Raw genomic sequence first — 21,612 nt, forward strand, 5'->3', positions numbered from 1 at the left:
AGATGAGTAGCTCTGGTATGCTGTTGAAAAAGATATTGGCGTTAATGTAAGTGGAAATGTGATTGCACATAATACAAGTCAATAGTCATTTAGTGGACTAGGAGAGTCCTCATGCAACAGTTCTGTTGATAGACCATGGAGTGGTAGGCTACATCATAATACTAGTCTTAGAAATGTACTTGGTACATCACATAAAGGCAAAGAGAAAATGGTTGAGGTGGTGTAGAGCACACATGTTTTGATGAGGCTATTGGAAATGTGTATTGGGAGAAAGCTATGGATGAGGAGATGGATGCATTGTATGGAAATGAGACTTGGGATTTGGTGCCATTGCCTAAGGGCAAGAAAGCTATGGGATGTAAGTGGATGTATAATGTGAAACATAAACATGATGGTAGCATAAGTAGATACAAGGCTAGATTGGTAGACAAAGGATATGCACAGACACATGGGATTGATTATGAGGAGACGTTTGCCCCAGTTACAAAGATGGCAACCATAAGAGCTATGATTGCGGTGGCTGTAGCTAAAGGCTCATTTTTACATCAGATGGATGTAAAAAATGGATGGATGTAAAAAATGTGTTCTTGCATATGGCGACTTGCAAAAAGAAGTGTATATGGATCAGCCACCTAGTTTTTGAGGATACAGGTCACCCAGAGTATATATGTAAGCTTTGTAAGGACTTGAATGGGCTGAAGTAAGCTCAACAAGTATGGCATGACAAGATTGCTGAGTATCTTGTCACTATTGGATTTCATATGTCAGATGCAAATCACTCTTTGTATGTGTGTAAGAGTGATAAGGGTATTGTGATCATCACCATCTATGTAGATGATCTTATTGTTGGGGGTGACAACTTGGAAGAGATTGAGCATGTGAAAAGTCTTCTCAAAAGGAATTTTGACATGAAGAATTTGGGAGATCCGTGCTACTTTTTTGGCATTGAGGTCATTCACACACCTGATGGTATTTGACTATCACAGAGACAATATGTATTGGACATGTTGTCCAAGTATGGGATGGCTCGTTTTGTAAGCCAATATCAATGCCATTAGATCAAAATAGCAAGCTCAGTGCAGATGCAGGTTAGGTGTTGGAGAACCCCACTATGTACAGGAAGATTGTGGGGAGTTTGATCTATGTCACGATCAGCAAGCCATATTTGAGTTACACTATTGGCTTAGAGAGCCAGTTTATGCAGGTTCCGCACAAACCACATCTTGACAATGTGCGATGCACACTTCGATATTTGAGAGCCACTGTTAATTATGCATTGTTTTATGCACAGCAAGTGTACCATTGGAGCTATATGGGTACAGAGATGATGCAGATTGGGTAGGTAGCATCTCAGATAGGATATCTACTCAGTAGATTTATATTTTCATTGGGAGTGCTGATATGACATGGAGCAGCAAGAAGCATCCCACAGTTTCCTTGTCGAGTACACAGACAAGGTACATAGAAGCTGTGGTGGCAATGTGTGAGGTAGCTTGGTTACGCAAGCTACTTGTTAATTTGGGGTTGCATGTGGAGAGCAAGGTTGTCTTACATTGGCAGTATACAGTTGGCCAGGAACCCAGTTTTCCATGCGTAGACAAAACACATTGAGCTACACTACCACTTCATCACAGAGAGAGTCTTGGCAGTAGAGGTGACATCGACTTGGCATACGTCAGCACACACAGGATCAAGTCCTTAACATCTTCACGAAGGCCTTGGGAGCTGAGAAGCTCCAAAGATTTCAAGATATGCTTGGAGTTCATGAGCTGGAGTTGATCTTGAGGAGGAGTGTTGAGATGTCAAGCTCAACATGAGCTGACACCCAGGAGAGGCGCCTATGTGACCATTTGACATTTACATCATTGGTGGCGGGTTTGGTAGTTGGCACCGATATATCTTTGCCAGAGATTCTACAGCTAGAATACGCTGACTAGTCCACACCTACCTACTCCACTTTAGCGTGTTCATATTATGGACCGCTTGTATATACTCTAGTAGTATGTTTGTTAGTCACTTTATCTCCTTTTTGTAGACCTCTTTTGTTGAAGAAGATTAACAATAATTTTCAGCCTCCCACCTTGTGTGTTCTCTTCTAGGGTTTGTGAGAGTGTGTGCGTGCTTGCAAGAGCTCAAGCTCCCTTCTCCTCTGCATCTTTTCAATCTATGGGTGGGCACTACCAAAGCTACAAGTGGACCCAATATATATGCCAATCCAACAACACCCGATACAATTTATAGTAGAACAAAGGAAAGATTAACATATATGTTACAACTGTTTACTATTTCAACTAGCTAGATTTGATACAATAGAGCAGTAAGGTAATATCTACTATAGTGGATTAGAGCATGGAGAAGGATACCCAATCCAACAAATGTTGCATCTTTTGGATTCATGAGATTGATCATGGTACTTCTAGACAAAAAAAGGGAAGCAATTGAGAATTATGACAAATTTTGCATCTTTTGCATTCATGAGATTTATCATGGTACTCCTAGACCAAAAAAAGGAAAGCAATTGAGAATTATGACAAAGAGGTACTCTACTTCGACATGAACAAAGGCCTCGATGTGAAAAGCAATAATGTATTACTATCATCGTTTGATATTTCAAGGGTACATGCACATCACCTTCGAAAACATGATGGATACAACTTTTTAGACCCCACATCAATACTTTCGATGAACCTTCCACAAGCTTCAATCACATTGAAATCATTATAGATAGACAAGGCTTTTAGGCTATAAACAAAGTTTTGAGGATGCAACCTACATCAAATAGGGGGGATATGGACCCATTTTGGGACTAAACAAAAGCCCTTTCTACCACATATGAGAGTTAGCAATAAGTGTCATAAAAAGGAACCATAAAAGTTGTAATCACTATGAGAAAAATTGGCCATGATCAAGTTGAAATAGTTATTTTCATAACTTTTGGGCACCCAAAAGTGAATGAGGGCTAGTGGAATATAAGACTTTTTTCCATAAAGTAAAGATAAAATCCCGCTTTGTGTTAATTGATCTCTTGCCTTCTTCTTGCTCTTTGCTCTTGTATATGTGCACGCACACAGTGTGCATGCGTGCGTGTGCATGTGTGTGTGTGTGTGTGTGTTTGTGTGTGTGTGTGTGTGTGTGTGTGTGTGTGTGTGTGAGAGAGAGAGAGAGAGAGAGAGAGAGAGAGTTGATGAAAGAAAATGCTTGATTGTTCTTAGCACATGTGTCTCTTTATGTTTTCTATGGGAGAGTAGAGAGTGAGAGAGGTGTGTCCTTGTAAGGAGAATATACAAGAAGAAAGAGGCTTGGAAGATTAGAGCTAGCTACCTTTGGTGAAGTTTGGAGTCATGGAGATCCCGAGCTTGGAAGCAAGGTAAGTATCCCCACAATGGTTGTTGCCCATTTCCTATCCTTATTGAATGAGAAAGAGTTCTTGGGGTGTGGAACCATTCACAAATTATTAAATTCAATTTACCTACACCTCGTTAGTCTCCTCACCATGATTGAAACAGGTTCCAAAAACAAGTAGGAGTAAAGAAAAGTTCAAAACAAGAGAGGTAAACGACTACGAAAGCCCTTGCACACCTAAGAAAATGCGTAGTATATATATATAAGTAGGTTGGAGTCATGGAGATCCCGAGCTTGGAAACAAGGTAAGTATCCCCACAATGGTTGTTGCCCATTTCCTTTCCTTATTGAAGGAGAAAGAGTTCTTGGGGGGGGTAGAACCATTCACGAATTATAAAATTCAATTTACTCACACCTTGTTAGTATCCTCATCATTATTGAAATAGGTTCCAAAGACAAGTAAGAGTAAAGAAAATTCAAAATAGGAGAGGTAAACGACTAAGAAAGCCATTGCACACCTAAGAAAATGCATAGTGTATATATAAGCAATTCATAGAAACTAAATAGTAAAACTCTATGATAATGACACAAGAATAATCTAATGTGTAGGCTTTTCATTGAATTTAAAGAGAGAGAAGGGTTTATTTTATAGATGAAAAATCATCCTCTCTCACCATATTATGATTTATAGAATTTGAATTCTTCCACCTTTTGTCATAAGGCTGAACGTTGCTATCAATTTTCATCTTAGAGTAAGTCTTGATTTGATATATTTAATTAGGAAATCCTTGACTTGAGGGTATGACATGCGACAAGAACGAAACCTAATTGGTTTCTATGTGAAAGCCTAGCCTCACACATGGCAGCATCCTAATTGGCATCTATGTGAAAGCCTAGCCTTACACATGGCACAAGCCTAATTGGCATCTATGTGAAAGTGGCAAAAGCCTAACCTTACACATGGCAGAAGCCTAATTGGCATCTATGTGAAAGCCTAACCTTAAACATGGCAAAAACCTACTCATCTATGTAGGATAAACTATACAACTATGCACACTTCTCTACATGCATTTTACATGTAGTCTCATGGTTGGTTAATGCTATGTTTCAATTATATCATTGAGCCAAGTAAGCATTGAGGCCCACTTTTGTTTCAACATCATCAAGAGGATAAATATGTTGACTCCCATGTCTAAAGCAAATGCTGCTTGAAGATATCACAAGAAATAGGCTAAAGTTCAAAGCGTTGTAAAAAGGGTTTGTTTGTGTGAAAGGGTCTAGTAAGGAGAGTAGAAAAATGAAAAATATGAAGGCTAGTTAGACCTTAGTAGTAGGTCTTCTTGGACCTTTGTGCACGCACGTCGCACGCGGCACACGGTAAAGCGAGGCGGCGCGGATCTCGACAAGGAGTTTGCACGTAGTGGGCTCGTTCTAGTTGCATATATAACGTCCGTCAATGTGCGGATTGCAGCTAGGCATGGGGGCTAATTCTAGAAGGTCGAAAGACTAGCCAAATAATTATCAATTATGGTTAGAGTTTGGCAATGGCTGCCTCTGCTTGCAAGTTTATGTGTGGGATTCATGATCTCACACCTCGGCATCTATAACAGCTTGCTATCACAAACCGCCGCCACCCACCAGCTCATGAGAATGCCTTCTGCTACCGATCCCACGCTCTTCCACGCCGTGACCGTGGCTGCAGGCCCGCACTGCAACTGTAGCTTTCTAGCCAATGCTTTATCTGAGGCAGCTACCGCCATAACCAGCTTGCATGCCAATGTACCCTCCATCAATTGCTCTTGCATCACCCATGATCAGTACGCAATTCAGCAGATCGCTGATGAAGCCGATGCTCTGTGCGACGAAAAATTGAAGGTGGCCAAGGAGAGGGTGGCAGAAAAGCAGCAAACTGTGGTGAAATATGAGCCTTGGTATGCAGAGCATAAAACATGGCACTATCCGGTAAGGTTTCCTCGCTGCACCATGGATGTTTGCTTCAATTTTTCCAGGTGTGAGAATGCAGAAGAGATGCTAGTTTATTCGTATGATTTGCCAAGCCCCCCCGTGAAATATTTTGCACGCATTAACCAGACCAAATGGCACACGGGCGACCCCCAAAAGGCCTGCTTCTTCTTTGTGTTTCTGGACCTCGACAAACCGCACCGGCCGGACATAAGAGAGCTTCCACATTGGGACGGTGGCATGAACCACGTGCTCATCACATTTGCTGACATGTGGCGCCAACGTGGGCCCCCTGAAGATACAATTGGGTATGCATCCGTCATGGCATCTGACATGCACGAAACCACATACCGTGCCGGCTTTGACATCAGCATCCCTCTTCCCGCCAACCACCACATCAAAGAATTTCAAAATTTAAGACCATTGGATCGTAAGTACTTGCTCACCTTTAGGGGCTTGCGCTACCTTGGGCCCTTTCGAGAAGGTACCTTGAGGAGCCACCCTTCCTTTCGAGGTATGCACAACGGAGTCGATGTAATTGTGGCCACTTCTTGCAAGCATTTCGTCAATGACCAGATAAGATCTGAGCACCCTGAGCTAGGAGCCCATTGTGATGAAGATGATGATATGTATCCCAAATTCTCTTTCCATGACCTCATGAACACCACATTTGGGCTTGTTCCTGCAGGAGTGCAACCTAATTCTTACAGATTTGTTGAGGTGCTTGCTACAGGGGCTATCCCTGTCCTTATAGCAGATAACTATGTCAAGCCCTTTGACACGCTAATCCAATGGCATTGTTGCTTGCTCCAATTTCCTACTAATGAAATGCACCGCATTGTTGCCACAGTCCGAACCTTGGAGAGGCCAGAGTTAGAGAAGAGGCAAAGGTATTGCCTTGAGATCTACCATGAGTTCCTTAAGGATGATGAGACCTTGTTGAGGTCCACTATGTCCTCTCTCTTCGCAAGGTTTTTGGGTATGTTCCCTATCAAGAGCTAGCTCGCTAGTGCAATGAACTACATGAATCCTTACTTTGAGTACAAAAACACGAATTGTTAAGTCTTTTCTTTGCATTCAAGGGCAAGTTGTTAAAACGCATGGTACGTAACACAAGGGCACAACCAACTAATTCTTAGATGACTGAAATTTCATATCTAGGTATTTAACACATTTTTAACTTAGTACTATGTTTCATTGCACATGTCATAGTCTTTATTCTTAACCCTTCAACCAAAGATGCCATAAAATGTGGGTAGCAACTTCTTCCCCAATTTGGAGTTTATGTTTACAATTGTCATTCTCTTACTTTCTCAACCATATCAATGACACAAATGTGTAGCCTAATATCACTATATTGAAGGTATCATGTAATTTCCAATGTAAGAGGATAGAATATATTACTCCCATAGCTAGAGCAAACTCTCCTTGAATAAATTCAAAGAAATAGACTTATGATTTAAGTATTTATGGTCTTGCATTTTTTTGGATCAAAAAGGATCCGAAAAAATGCAAGACTATTTAAGTATTTATAGTCTTGCATTTTGAGGATCAAAAAGTTACAAAAAGGATCCTTGTTCAACTATGAGTGGCTATTAAGATTTAGGGTTTTACAAATTTTAGAGTTTGAGTTTTGCGGTTGAGAAACCAAAGATTCCCAGCTAGGTGGATTAAAATCTATGATTTATATTTGTGAACTATATGTTGGAAAAGCTAGTGTTTGTGTTAGTCTAGTTAGTTTAGTTAATCTAGATAGTGTGATGGTAGAAAAGCATTTTCTCGATGCTCCACCCTTGTATTGTTAATGCAGGTGACGGATGTGCTCTATTTTGTATATGAGGAGTAGACATTGTGGGAGCATTTGGTCACCCAACAATTCCCAATTTAGACATTGGATAGTGTGGCCAAATGGTTAGGAGACGACTTATGTAGACTTGGTATTCTACCAAGTAGGATGTATGCTTGTGTAGGCTATGTGACCGCATTAGTGGATGCTAGAAAACAGGACAAGGACACATTATTCTTGAGTTCAGGGACACATTTGAGGTTCCAGCTAATGGTATCATATGGCCATGCGGCTACATGTGGTCCCTAAGGTACTTGTTGTAATCTAATATGGTCCCTGAGGGACTTGTTGTTCGTCCCAATTGGATGATATGGTGAGTTGGTCATTTTGGACCATCCCGAGTTGGTGGCATGGTCAACCTATATCCATGCCAACCCTAGGCAATATATATAGTATAATATGGTCCCAATTTGATGATATGGCTAGTTCGTCATTTTGTACCAACTCATGGGTTGATGGACATGGTCGACCTATATCCATGCCGACCCCGGGCCCTATATATAGACTAGTTTTGTAGCATCATCGAGTGGGTTGTGTTTAAGCACTCTTGTAAAGGAAGGCATCCTCTGTCTAGAGTTTATCTAGATCAAATCCAACACATGTTCGTCGATCCAAGAGAATAGAGGAGCAAAAGAGGGCCTCTTCTCACATTATCCATATGGCCTTGATGGCTTAGATAATGAAAGTACATGAGCCAACTAGCTTAGAGGAAGCATTAGAAGATCCAAATAGACACAACCACCAATGATAGTACCAACTCCTTAAGAGGTGGATTCATTAGATGATGATGAAGAGAAGCTTGGAACACCTCATAAGGGGCCATATCCTTAATGGGAAAGAATCTCTTCGATGAGAATGCTAATGGAGGAGCTACATTAGGAAAAATTTGAACTCACTTTTGGGCCTTTTAAGCTATTTGAGATACTAGGGAATATTCCATAAGAACCAATGAGGGTGAGGCTTCTGTTACTACGGAACTTTTGAGGTTACTTTTTGGTGGGGAGGCCATAACTTGAGCATAAAAACTCTAAATTTGTCGGAGGTTGGTGCGTTAGAATCCTCTCATGAAGATCTTTCCAATGATATGTTACATGATATAGTTTTGAGGTACTATGGATAGAGTTATCCACGATCCCCCTTTTCGTAATAGAAGGATGACTTGGCATTTCTTAGAGGGCCCAAAAATGAGTCCACATTTTCCCCCACCATAGCTAGATTTACCATTTCTATCGTACTTACCTTGGCTAGTCATGGGAAGTGGCCGATATTGCAAATGGATGTGCAATCTACATTTTTAAATGGCCAAATATCAGGGAGGAGGTTTATGTGGTGCAGCCACCTAGGTTTGAGGTGCTCGGGTTTAGAAAACAAAAGGCCGTCAGATATAGATTTATATATTTTTATCTGGTTAGGGCAGGTACATGATCATTGTCCTTTATGTGACGTCCTCATCATGATGGGAAACCATGAAGAGAAGATTTGGCAGACATAGGAGAAATGTTGAGATCAAAGTTTGATATGATAAACCTTGGGCTTATGCATGCATTTCAATTTGGGGATAGAAGTCTATTAGGATTCACATGGAATTCTCATTTCTCAATATATCCTAGATCAGCAAGAAGTAGCCTATAATGGCATGTTCTTCTACTTGCAGAGGTTGAGTATAAGGTAGCGTGCTTCATTTTATGTAAAGCAGTGTGGTTGAGGAGGATCCTAGGAGACATGGGTGTTGCTACTCAAAAGGGAGCAACAATTTCGTCGTGCATGATAATCAGAGCTGCATGGAAATCAAGAACCCAATGCTTCAAACACCATATTAGTGAATTTGGGAATTTCCCAATTCCCATTTTTGAATACTTAAAAAAGGGGGACATGGATAACATGTTTGTAAGTTTCTCAAAACCCTATCATATGACCTATCGTTGGAAAGCGCTTGAAAAATGGAATCTAAAGAGCTATAAAGCGCTCATTTTGGATTAGTGGTGTTCAAGTTATGGTTAATCTAAACTTTTGACCACGTGTCCCAAACTTGTGGGAAATTCCCATATTCCCCAATATGGTGTTTTCATGTGCTCACACAAAGCACATTGAGATAAAATATCATTGTGTGGGTGAGCTTATGATGGATGGAGAGTGGAGCTTGTGTACTATTGCCCGATAATAGAGAATCATGCAGATATTTTCACAAATCCTCTAGGGAGAGATTTGTTGAACCAAAGAGGAGGTAGTTCACCTATATGGGTAGATATTGAACGATGTTGTTGGAAAAACATTTTCTCAATGCTCCAAATGTGTTCTATTTTGTAAGGCTCCTTTATGATGAGGAGTAGTTGTGGTGGTGAGCATCCTGGAACCCAATAGTTCCCATTTTAGGCACTTGATGGTGGCCCAAGTGTGGCTAGATGGTTAGGAGAGATGGCTTATATATACTTAGCAGTCAACCAAGTAGAATGCATGCTTATGCAGGAGGCTATGTGATCGCATAAGTGAGTTTTGGACACACAGCAAATCGAGGATACATTGTGCTCAATTTTTATGACGCCCGTTTAAGGGTCCATATGGTCTTAGATGGTCATGGAAGCTATGCAAGGTCCAATAGAATAATGTTGTACTCCAATATGGTCCCAATTAGATGATGTGGTCGGTTGGTCATTTTGGACCAAGTTGTGGGTTAGCTGACATGGAAACCTACATCCATGCCAACCTTGGGTAATATATAGACTAGTTTAGTAGCCTTAGTTCATAGTCGAGTTCATTGTGTTCAAGCACTCTTTTAAGTAAATACATCCTTCGTCCAAAGTCTCTGTCTCGATCGCCATCATAAGATCCTTACCTAGAGCACATGGATGGGGGGAAAACACAATCAAGTTTAATCAAAATTTGCAAGCAGTAATATTTTTGGGAGTTACATTTATAGCTCAGATAAAAGACCCAAAGATAACGGATTCGGTAAAGCTAAGGTAAGCTCTTGAATTGGACATATTTAGCACATGGATGACATTGCAAGATGAGACCTCCACACTTATGCTAATGCTTGCATGGTTGGTGATATTATGGTGGTTGGAGGAAAGACCCAAAGATAACAGATTTGGTAAAGCTAAGGTAAGCTCTAATGAATTGGACATATTTAGCACATGGATGACATGCTAGGATGAGACCTCCAAACTTATGCTAATGCTTGCATGGTTGGTGATATTATGGTGGTTGATATGCCACGAATGGTTTACAAGTACTATGGCAACCACTTTGGTTTACTAAAGTTATGGCATAGTTATAATGCAAACTCACATAGTCAACCTCACATGGACGTTAGTATGTTTTAGTGGTAGATTACTTCCCCTTATAGAATGTACTCTCATCTTTATGTTGTATTTGTAGAGAAATATTTATGAACACAATGTGACCATATGATCAGATTTCATTTTTAACGGGGTTATAATTTCCAAGATCTCTATTGGAAATTTACTTCAAAGACTCAGAGTAGTTGAGAATAACTATTAAATTTTCTTTCTATGTGATTATGCAACAATTTTATGTGAGAAAGAAGTACTAATCATGATGAATCTATGAACAAACATTTGGTTTAATTTGAGTAAGAAAAGGTCTATTTTCATCCATTTTATGTGAAAATAGGTCTACTTCAATAGTTTCTTTCCTTCCAAGCCTAAACCCAAGCCTACGTAAGATTGGGAACCTAGGTTAGGTAATGTACCAAGCCTGGGTGGAGACCCCTAAGGTAGTGTTATGGGCTACCACACCTCCAAGAGAGAACTCAATGCATTCACCTAAAGGAAGAGCAATAGAACACAACTATCGTAGGGCACTTACCAATGCTTCGAACTTGAGACCCTTGAGGCCTCCAAGCTCACTTGTTAAACTCCAAACCTCCAAGTTGCACCTCCACGATGTCACCGTAGAGTTGCTCACACCGTCACATAAGGCAATCACTCTCTCTCACTTTCCCACACAAGAATGAAACATACAAAGCATAGAAGAGGCACAAATGCTAGAATTCTCTCTCTCAATCTCTCTCAAGACACAAAGAAGAGCTCTCAATAGCACAAATGGGGATTGTGTCTTTTAATTATGAGAAAATGCCTTCTATATATTTGGCCCTTATTCACACTTGGTGCCCAAAACTTACTTAACTAAGGCCTTGGGTGGCCAATATATCATAATGTATAACTTTTAGTGCCTTTTCATGACACTTATTAATGTCCTCAATTGGAAAGACCTGGGATTAACATCCCCCTCTACCTGATGTAGGTTCTGTCCCCCTGTACCTGGTGTAGGTTCTGTCCTCAGAACCTATTACCAAGGTCAAAAGACCTGGTCATCAAACTCATGAGATGGTAAGAGTTTCCACGTGATTGATGCTTTTTGAGGGTTCTTCTAAATGTTGTGTGTGATCGCTAGAACCCTGTGTCCACCATGTCCTCAAATGTGACATGCATGTATGCAGGCAGACACCGCAAGAGGCGATGATAGAACAGCATCATGCCCTTGTCTGATGGACATGTTGAATTGTAGTTGTTCAGCTTCATATCCATCATATGGCTCCTTGGGTGGTTGATCAATTTCAGGACCACAAGCAATTTTAAGAATCTAACACTGGTGGCCACTATTGCTGGGTTCGGGATACGGTGTCATGCCACTGTATTTATGACCTGTTTTTAAATGATTGTTTTATGTCAAGAATGCTGGGAAAGCATTTTGACCTTCTTGTGAATGAGGTCATGGAGACCTAAGTGATAAAGTTACAATAGCTGACGGAGAGTCAACGGAGGATGTCTCTCACATAGTAAGGTCAACCGAGGTCTTGACTAGCCTCGGTTTGATTTAAATGGTGAGCTTCCAGTACGGTGGATGAGGGACCAAGGAAGCGGCGTATGAGTGAAGCGCTAGTAGGTGACCTGCGAAGGAGCCTAGAGGGTGCTCACCATACGGTGCTCGGGCTCTGGGTCGCCAAAGATACCCACACACGTGCGTCGAGGAAGAAAATGAAACAAGGAGTTAGTGTTGTTTTCTGAACTCGTGCATGGATCTGGTTGATTGTCCTTGCTGGTCCTCAAACGGATGAGTCCATGGCTCTTTTATATGGATCTGTTGGTTGATCTTGCTGATCTTCAAAAACGGAGAGTCCATCTGGATTTTTATAAGTGAATATATTTCCGGGTACTATGAGCTAGGAACTATTGAAAAGGCCCTTGAGTAAATAGGTGGTGAGCGTTCTGGTTGCCAATGATGCCATAGGTACACCGATGAAAGAATGATTGGAAATTAGAATTCAACCTATAGATATTTTGGAGGATTATGATCAATGATACTATGCTTTCATTAAAAGATTATTTTAAAGACAGCTGAGTCTATGAAACAGGCAATTTCATATTGGGTGTGTAAGTGGTGTGACTATCTTGAAGTTTGCTCAAGCGCGCCAGCTAGGGAGCCATGGAACTCTTTTCTCCCTGGTACCCTGGACAAAACATAACCAAATTCCTAAATGGATCCTATCACTACAGTGGTTGGGGCAGTTGGCTAACCCATGGGACTGATGGGGTTAGGCTGGACTGATGGATCCCTAAAATGAGACTCAATTCTGTTATGTTACAATAGATAAAGTAAATCCCGGATAGTCCTTGTTCTATGGAAAAGAATCAACGGCTATGCCTCTTGACGAGGAAAAACGCATTGGTCTCTATGATCCAAGTGCAAGTCTATTCCTTGATCTGACCATGTGACTTACTGTTCAGTCGAATCAGTTTGGTTAGTTAAGGCTCTTGACTATGTTAGAATAAAAATATCCTGGAGGAATCACCCGTGCTTCTGGGCGAGGGAAGTTTTCCAGGTTCGGTTTTAGAATAAACCAAGGGATTAGTCTCTTGTCTGGCTATCCATGGGCGAGACCCCGAGTGAGAGACTCTGCCTGTGCAAGAAGTGCTACTTCCATTGCCAGCATCCTCGAATTCGTTGCGCGGAGGGGGTAGGGATCTTTCACTTATTGTTTCCTTATGAACCTCCTCCTCCTTGTAGGGTTGGATTCTAAGTTGAACCTTGGGCACCCATTGTTGTGTGCCCTCTATGACTTAGGATGCTTTTTGCATAGGGATTGCGGAATTGTTGCCTTTTTTGCTTCATGAGTTGATGTCACCGTGCTTGGTGTTGCTATCTCCTCAATCATGGCCTGTTTTCTTGTGTTTTTCAAGCTCCATAAGGGTACCGATATAACATTGTTTCCCTCATTCAGCAATGCAATCCTCTTCTCCCATTGGATATTACAATTGCTGGTGCAAATCCAAGATCATCCTAGGATCATTTCCTCTTCCAGGGAACTTGTAGGCATGAAAGGAACTATTTCTGATGGAAATGTTAACAGTTAAAAATCCCTCAGCTTTCGTAGTTGTCAAGTGCACACTACGTACCTGTACATTGGTGGGTTCAAGGTGTGGTTTATCTATGGCTACCCATGTCTCATATGAGATCAAGTTATGACTTGATCCCATATCTATTAATACAATTCTCGTTGCATGGCATTTAGCCATAGAGATTTCCACCCTGGGTCGTGCTCAATGTTCAGTTCCTCTTCATCCAGGAGAGTTAAGGAAGCCATATTCACATGCAACATTCTCTTCTGGAGTAATTGTTTGGCTTTGGCCTCCCTTGCCATAGCCTCTTCTTGAGCTTGCTAGATTTTTTCCTTGCGAGCTGTTTTTGTTGTTTTAAGAGATGTTCTTGTTGCAAGAGCATCTCTTGGGTCAGTGGTCCAAAATATTTTTTGAGTTTGCTCCCATTGAAGTAACCCTCCATCTATACACCATCAATTGTCTCAATTCTAACTGACCCCTGAGGTGTGATCTCAGACACTCGAAAGGGTCCTAGGCCTCTGTACTTGAGTTTCTTTTTCCTCGTGCTTCCTACACCATACATGAGGACAAGGTCCCCCGTTTCTAGTTCTTTTTGTTTCAAGTTTTTATCAAACCAATGCTTCCTGCACAGTTTCTCGACCATGAGTCCATGCGATACAATTAGTATGGTCTCATCAAGCTTCTCTAAATCGATTAGCCTTTCAGTTAATGCATTCTGCGTCAGACGTTCTTGCACTGCAATCCTTAAGCTCGGAACTAGGTATTCCATAGGCATTACTACCTCAACACCATAAGCTAGATGGAAGGGAGCACTAATACGATTCGTGACAACCAATCCATATGTTCTATCTCATAGATGAAATCCGCATCAATGAGTTTATCTATTTCCTCCTTTACAATTGCCGCATACTTAGGATTCATCTGGTATGGTTTTTGCCTGCTTGGTCTTGATCCTTCCATGATTGGGATTGTATGCTATACCACCTCAGGTGGTACACCCTTCATCTCCTTGTAATTCTAGGTGAAACAATCCTTCAATTCCTTAAGAAGGGTAACGAGCTTATTTTCTTCAGCCGAAGTCAAGTCCTTAGGAATATATACGGGTTTGGCTTCCTCCCCTGGTCCTGCAATATCAACTTCCTTAACTTTAATTGGGCCATCATATGATGTGGACAATCCATCTTCCTTAACCCTTTTCCCGTCAATTGGACCACTTTTTGTTCATCCAATAGTGTCAGTCTTGAAGTGGTATGGTATTGAAAGCAAGTCTGGTTTATCCTCATTCTCACTTTTTGTTTTAGTCATGACTTTTTTGGCCTCTCGCTCGACTTCTGCTAGAGCTTTGTTTCGTTTTTGAGGCCCAACTTTTGTAAGCTTAGGTGTCTTTGGCTCTTGAAGGATGAATTTCTCCTTATGTTTTCCCTCCAGTGATATCTTACTCAATTCCTCACCCCATCCTTAGAAAACTCATCGTGTACCTTAGTGGCTTCAAGATATCTCAGCCACCCATTCTATTTTTGCCATCTTCTGAGGCGTTGAGCGTTGGTATGGCCTTGTGATCTAGTCCCCTCTATGCTAGAGGCCTCCTCTTATGATTCTTTAACAATGGTTTGCCAATTAACCATACAGATAGAGGTCATGGGAGCAGTTTTAGATTCCACATATTGGGTCCCTCTGGGTTACATATCACATCTATGGTAGCTAGCACATGCATCCAGTTTTCACTGAAATCTGGAGGAGGAAGTTATGCATACATTTCTGTTTCCTCTTCCTCTTTGAAATTTTCCACCGTAGGCTAGCAAATTTGTACGGATGTGGTCCGCTCAGTTGTGACCGAATAGTTACCCTTCCATGGGATGTGCCCTCCACATTCTCAAATCTGGAGGAGAAAGTTATGCATACATTTCTGTTTCCTCTTCCTCTTTGAAATTTTCCACTGTAGGTTGGCAAATTTGTACGGATGTGGTCCGCTCAATTGTGACCGAATAGTTACCCTTCCATGGGATGTGCCCTCCACATTCTAAGATCTATCTTTAAAATTTGTGAATCCCTATGCACATACACATGATCTAATGCTCAATCGTGCACCAATTTGGATTCCCTCATGAAGTTTCTCCCCAATATTATGTCATATGAGTCTGGTTGGCACAGGAAGTCTATTACCACAAATGTATGATGGTAGTGAAACGTAAAGAGTTTGAGTTTCACATTCTCCAAAAGTCTAATGGGTCTTGAAGATTTTTCGTCTGTCATTTTAACGATTGGATCTTCTTTTAGAGATCGGGTTTTCCCCAATTTTCCCAGCAACTTTTTGTGATGATGCTAACCCCCGCCCCACCATCAAGGATAGCTAGTGCCTCGTAGCTGTTATGATGAATTGGGATTACAGCATTTGTGTCGTCACTTTGATAATAACGTCCCAATTGATTAATTGGTATCTTTGACGACTCTGGTTTCCCTTGTGTGTTTTAGGGTTCTTTCTACTAGAGGTGGCAAAACATCCTCTGTAGTGTTGGCTGGCCTTAGTCCACCTTCTACCCATTCCTTTATGTCTATCCAAAGTGTTGGTGAATTACGTAGCAATTACCCCAATGGCATTTGTACAAATGTGGATAATATAGCTCTAAGGCTTCCTATGTCTCTGGGTTCTGAGGGTTCCCTCCATGTGTGTTTCTCATATCCATCCCTAGGGAAGGAATGGATGGACTCACCTTGCGCATTTTCCTCAAACATCCTGGACATTGTGTTTGCTTAAGATCCATGTTCCGTTTCTTCTGGAATTGTAGGTACGTCCAATTCTCTTTCCCTTGTTGGCTCGTTTCTTGGATACATTGTATCCTTGACCCGGTTATCCCTTAGCTTGGCTTCATGAAGCCGTTGACATTCTTCTACTAAGGCCCTAGTGTCTTCGAGCTTCCTTATCTCCTCTTTGGCATTTGGGTACTCTCCTTTAGGGGTTGATGGTCTTTCCCTTTGTTCCTCTAGGTCAGGCTCTTTTTGGTTGATTGCTTGATCCCCTTCTTCTCTCGATTAGGTGGATCTGGTGTGAACCGTATCTTCTTTGGATCCATCTTGGATTGTGACCATGGTGTCACCCTTACCTACTTTTTTCACTCTTCTCCTCCGGCTAGTTCTGGAAATGGTCGCATCTGATCGGTTCTTCCCCTTGTCCCCCAATTGGGCCTGGGCTCGTGTCAAGACATTAAGTGGTGTGATATTTCTAGGTTGCACACTAATTGTAGTCTCTCATTCAAATCCATTTCCTTTTGTTTAATATTGTGTAGCTGTGCCACAGGACTCCATCTGTCGCCACTTCTGGCAAAACTGGGCACAAACACATTCTTGAGTCGTGTGAAGTTAACCTTATCCTCAAGTTTTAGGATTCGGAACCACTGATGCGCTTTCCCTTCTAGGGTTAGTGAGAAAGCATAATCATTGTCATATCACTGTGACAGGCCCACAGGTTTCACATATGGATTCAAAAATCTCTACATGTTAAATAGGATCCCCATCCCCAGAGAATTTTTAGACGAGCTTGGAAATGATGTGTGGCTTCATCTGGGAGGGTTGGGATTCTAGAGCAGTGCCTAGCTCTCTGACCATTCCTCGGCCCATTTTTGCAGCCATATTCAATAGATCTGTCCTTGTGGCTGCATTAAGATCAAGGGTTGGATCCACCCTTGGTCTTTGGGGGATTTCTCCCTCCCTACCTAGACCTTGTCCTCTTCCTGTCCTGGCTCTTCTAGGAATCTCCAGTCTCCTGCCACCACTGCACCTTGGAATGGCTCATCATTAGTTGGCTCTATATGCCCAAGCATAATTAAGAGTTTCATGTCTTGTAGGAACTTAGGATGATTGATCATCTGCTTGATGTCCTTTTTGGTGTACAGACGATTCTCCACTTTCCCCGTCCCTCTTACTAGGTTATCCTCTTCTTCTAGGGTAAAAACCCTTCCTCCACTTTGGCCTCTTCATTAATGGGTTCTAAGTTTGGAATTTCTCCCTCACTTCCCATCTCCTTTTGCTTGGCTCTCACCCTTCGAGTATCAAGCTCTTGTTTCCTTAAGCTCAACTCTCGTGTTCCACCTCAATCCTTTTTAGATCTAACTCTACTTCCTCTGAGGTTGGAAAGAATACTTGACCTGTCTTGGCCGCACTTTCCATGTCTCTTCTCATTCAGGAGGTGCAAGTGTTTAATAGCCTCAAATTTAACGTTTGGATGGGCACTTCTTGGCTTGGACCAAGTCCAATAGCGCGGGTTGAACGGACCCATGCCCGTAGATTGCGCTTCTTCATCATGGCTGGTTTGGAGATAAAAACATCCTTGGGTGATATCAATGATACCACGGATCTAGTTGGGGAGTGTGGTTTCTCCTCTTCCCCAAACCCAGAGTATCGGAGCCCTTCTTCCATGGATTCTTCACTACTAGTTTCAACGGTGGTCAGATTCCTTAAGACACTCAAGTGAGTGCTTATTACTGAGTGTCCTAAACCCACACGTTTTTTATAAGAAGATCCTGGGTGATTTGATGTACTATGGTCAAGTGTAAGGTCGTCTCTCCGATGAGCTTTCCAGACCTTAAGTGCATGTATGTATGATTTGATAAGCTATTTTGCTGTCCCCATTATATTTTGATCAAATTCTATTGACCTGTTTTTTAGGCTATAAGATTGCAGAGAACAATTCACGGTGTGAAGTGTCAAAAAACAATTCACGTCGTGAATGATTTTCTGTGCTTTTTTAACTAAAAAATAATATATTATTCAATTTATATATGTTATTTATTTTTTAAAATAAAAAATAATTTTAAAAAAACTTACCTTTAAATTATATATGTATATTACAAAAATTAACAAATAACTAATCTTTAAAAATGATTTTTTTAAAAATCATATAAGTGTAATAATATATTTTTTTATTCATGCATATTTTATTTTTAAAAATAGATATTATAAGAGTGTTTTATATACATATGCATGTATTATCTATAAATTTATATATATATACATATATATATATATATATATATTACATATATGTGAAGCTATGAATGGATGCACCCATGCATAAGGATGTAGTCCAAGTAACCTTTTTCCATCACGAAATTCGTCCACCTAAACCTTTTATTCAAGCATGGAAGTTCTTCTTGTCAAGCTTCTTTGCAACAATCTGGTTTATTCCATCATTTGATATCTTTTCTGCAACACAAATTTACCATCCAACAACACTCTTGCTTGACCTACACAAATTGTTATATTCTCTACAGCGGTACTATACTGCACCCAAACTATCACAACCAGTGACCTTACTTTGCATACATACACCCAATGGCAACTTTGAGACCTTTTTGTAGCACACACAATGTCTACACAGCCAATTGCCCTTCCTGCAGTTCCAAAAATAGGGTTTGCTGCAGACAATCGAAACTTACCCCGCAGCAGTGCTTGTGAACACTTGCGAAGTGAAAACAGAGACGCGCTCAAAATGCATTTTCGGCCTCGAAAATAGGACAGTATAGTTTCCCTGTAGCTTTCCTCACGTGAAGAAAGCTCCTCAATCGGAGTTCGTTTGTCGGTGCCTCCCGAAGAGCTCCCGATAAGGGTGTAGTAGCCAACATAAAGGGGGAAGAGTAGATGAAGCTCTTTACCCTCGTACCGTTTCCTGTGCTTCTCTTGCTTGGTATTGTTGGGTGTGGTGATGACATTTCCCTGATATGACAGTGCATCCAAGCACCTAGGATCCTCCTAGCAGAGAAGCTTCAAGTATGCTCACATGGTCAGCACACAAAGGAGTGTATTTGCCTTGCATAGACTGAATTCTTTTGAGTCCTCAAGTAGTGAGGAGTCCATGGAAAATCTTTAATAAGTAGTGGCGGGGGATAAGGACAAAACTTCTCCAACACTGTCTAGCCGGGTTCATGGGCTTAGCCTCAGGAATCCTATGATATAGACATGATCCTGAAAGGGAAGCTCTACTACAAGTTTCCAAGGGACAACCATTGAGCTTGGACCAAGAAGTGAGTATTGAAAGACCTGGAAGTATAGGAAAACAACTAAGGGAGGAACCATCAAGGATGAGCAACCCTCAACCCACGGTATAGTATACTCCAAGAATACAAAGAGATCCTATCAGCACCCAAAGAACGGGGTTAGTATACTTTCCCACTTCCAAAGAAGTAGATATTGAGGTAAGAATGAGAGAAGCACAAGCCCAACTTAGAAGGCTTGAATAAGAGAAAACCATCTTTGATCTCCATAGAGGGAGCTGGTTTGAGAGATGTGCTTTTAATACGGTAATACATGGAGAAGATTCTTCCGTTCTCAAGGGATCAAGACATGAAGAGAACTTGGCTGCAAGAGGTAGTGCTAGAGAGGCTAAACTGGAAATGGAGGAGGGTATGCCACCTCTAGAGAGGTTAAACTAGAACTTGGTTGCAAAGGTGGTGCTAGAGAGGTTAAACTAGAAATAGAGGAGGGTATCATAAGATTCCTCCCCCAGCCCCTCAAGATGTCCAATCTCTCCCCCTGTAATCATTCCCCTTGTCAGAATATTAACAGATCTTGGCTTAGAGAGAGAAAATGTTCTAGAGAGAGGTTATTCAATTTTTAGATATTTTTGGATGGAAAATATCTCTTCTTATTAAAATAAATTTCCCTGAAATAGTTCAAAAAGAAATTCGGAGGGTGCATTAAAAATAAATTATAATCTGTTGTTCAAAAGGCCTTAGCCGCCTAAGGGTCCAGATTTTTTGAAAATTTTAGATTAAGGTTCTGAGGGGCCAATTAGATTAATACAAATGTAGGGAGGAGATAAATTGAAGAAATAAAGAAAATCCTCCCAAAAATGTGTAAATACTCACATAAGATGAAGAGTTGACTAAGGAAAAGGTTAAAAAAGAAGAAATATTTAGAGGAAATGATGCATTTCTTGACACCTTAGTGTGCGGAAATTCCCCTCATGAAGTAGGCACCTATTTCACTAACTGCTTACTCGCAACTCAGGGGAGTGGTAGGGTTATAACATCTATAACCTTTCTTCTCCATAGCATAACCAATAAAGATGCATTTATCTACCTTTGGATCAAACTTTATTCTTAATTCATCAAGAACATGCACATATGAAATACACTTCAAGCCTGACACATCCGGTTTTATGCTTGTAAACTTCTGTTCTTAGGTGGCATAACCATGAACAACTACAATGGGTGTCATGTGTTCATAATGTACGCAAAATTTGCTAGTGCTTCTGCCCAAAAATAATGTGGCTCTGAGAAGAGCCTTGATGAGGAGCTTGGCATTCCATCTGTGGTTACTCCTGGTGTAAGGAGAACCAGGGCTATTTTGAGGACACCTAGCAGTGATCTAAGTGTACGCAGGTTTACGAAGGTTAGATATCCTACTAACAGGTTGAGATATGATGGATGTACAGCCCATCATTACGCTTACATGGTTAAAGAAATACAAGAGTTGGAGCCTACTTGTTTTGGTCAGGCACTTGGAAATAAGACGTGGGAAGATGCCATGAATAAGGAGATGGCAACATTAGATACAAATGTTAGTGCCTTTGCCTAAGGAAAATAAGGCAATTGGATGTAAGTGGGTGTATAAGGTCAAGGATAACGTTGATGGTTCAATGTGACCAAGTATAGGGAAAGATTGGTTGTTAAGGGCTATACAAAGACTTATGTCATTGACTATGAGGACACATTCAGCCTGATTGTAAGAATGGAAACAGTGAGAGCTGTCATTGCTATAGTTACAGCAAAGGGTTGGTACTCACATCAGATGGATGTAAAAAATGTCTTCTTGCGCATAGTGATTTGCAAGAAGAAGTTTACATGGTGCGGCCACCAGATTATGAGAGTGATGCACACCTAGATTTTATGTGCAGGTTACGTAAAGTCTTGTATGGCTTGAAGCAAGCACCCAGGGCAAGGTCAAACAAGATTGGGGAGTAATTTGTTACCATTGGATTTCAGATATCCAATGCAAATTTTTCACTTTATGTGAAAAAGACAGACAGAGGGATCATGCTATTAGTCATCTATATGGATGTCTTGATTATCACTAGTGATAGCGATGCTCACATACATGATGTCA

At 41.0% G+C, this 21,612-nt stretch overlaps 1 protein-coding gene across 1 annotated transcript; it reads left to right on the forward strand.

Annotated features, from left to right (window-relative positions):
- Positions 1–4,835: 4,835 nt before the first annotated feature.
- Positions 4,836–6,339, forward strand: LOC147626718 (uncharacterized). Its single transcript, XM_086816976.1, has one exon. The coding sequence runs from the start codon at positions 4,870–4,872 to the stop codon at positions 6,304–6,306; it is 1,437 nt and encodes a 478-aa protein (XP_086673102.1). The 5' UTR covers positions 4,836–4,869; the 3' UTR covers positions 6,307–6,339.
- Positions 6,340–21,612: the final 15,273 nt, after the last annotated feature.

This window comes from Cibotium barometz, chromosome 22 (genome assembly GCF_041138505.1).
Source record: "Cibotium barometz isolate CiBa-2024 chromosome 22, ASM4113850v1, whole genome shotgun sequence".
In the NCBI taxonomy this organism is placed as follows: domain Eukaryota; kingdom Viridiplantae; phylum Streptophyta; class Polypodiopsida; order Cyatheales; family Cibotiaceae; genus Cibotium; species Cibotium barometz.

Excerpts from the sequence above, each read along its gene's own strand:
- LOC147626718 (XM_086816976.1), top strand. The coding sequence starts at position 4,870 with ATGGTTAGAGTTTGGCAATGGCTGCCTCTGCTTGCAAGTTTATGTGTG.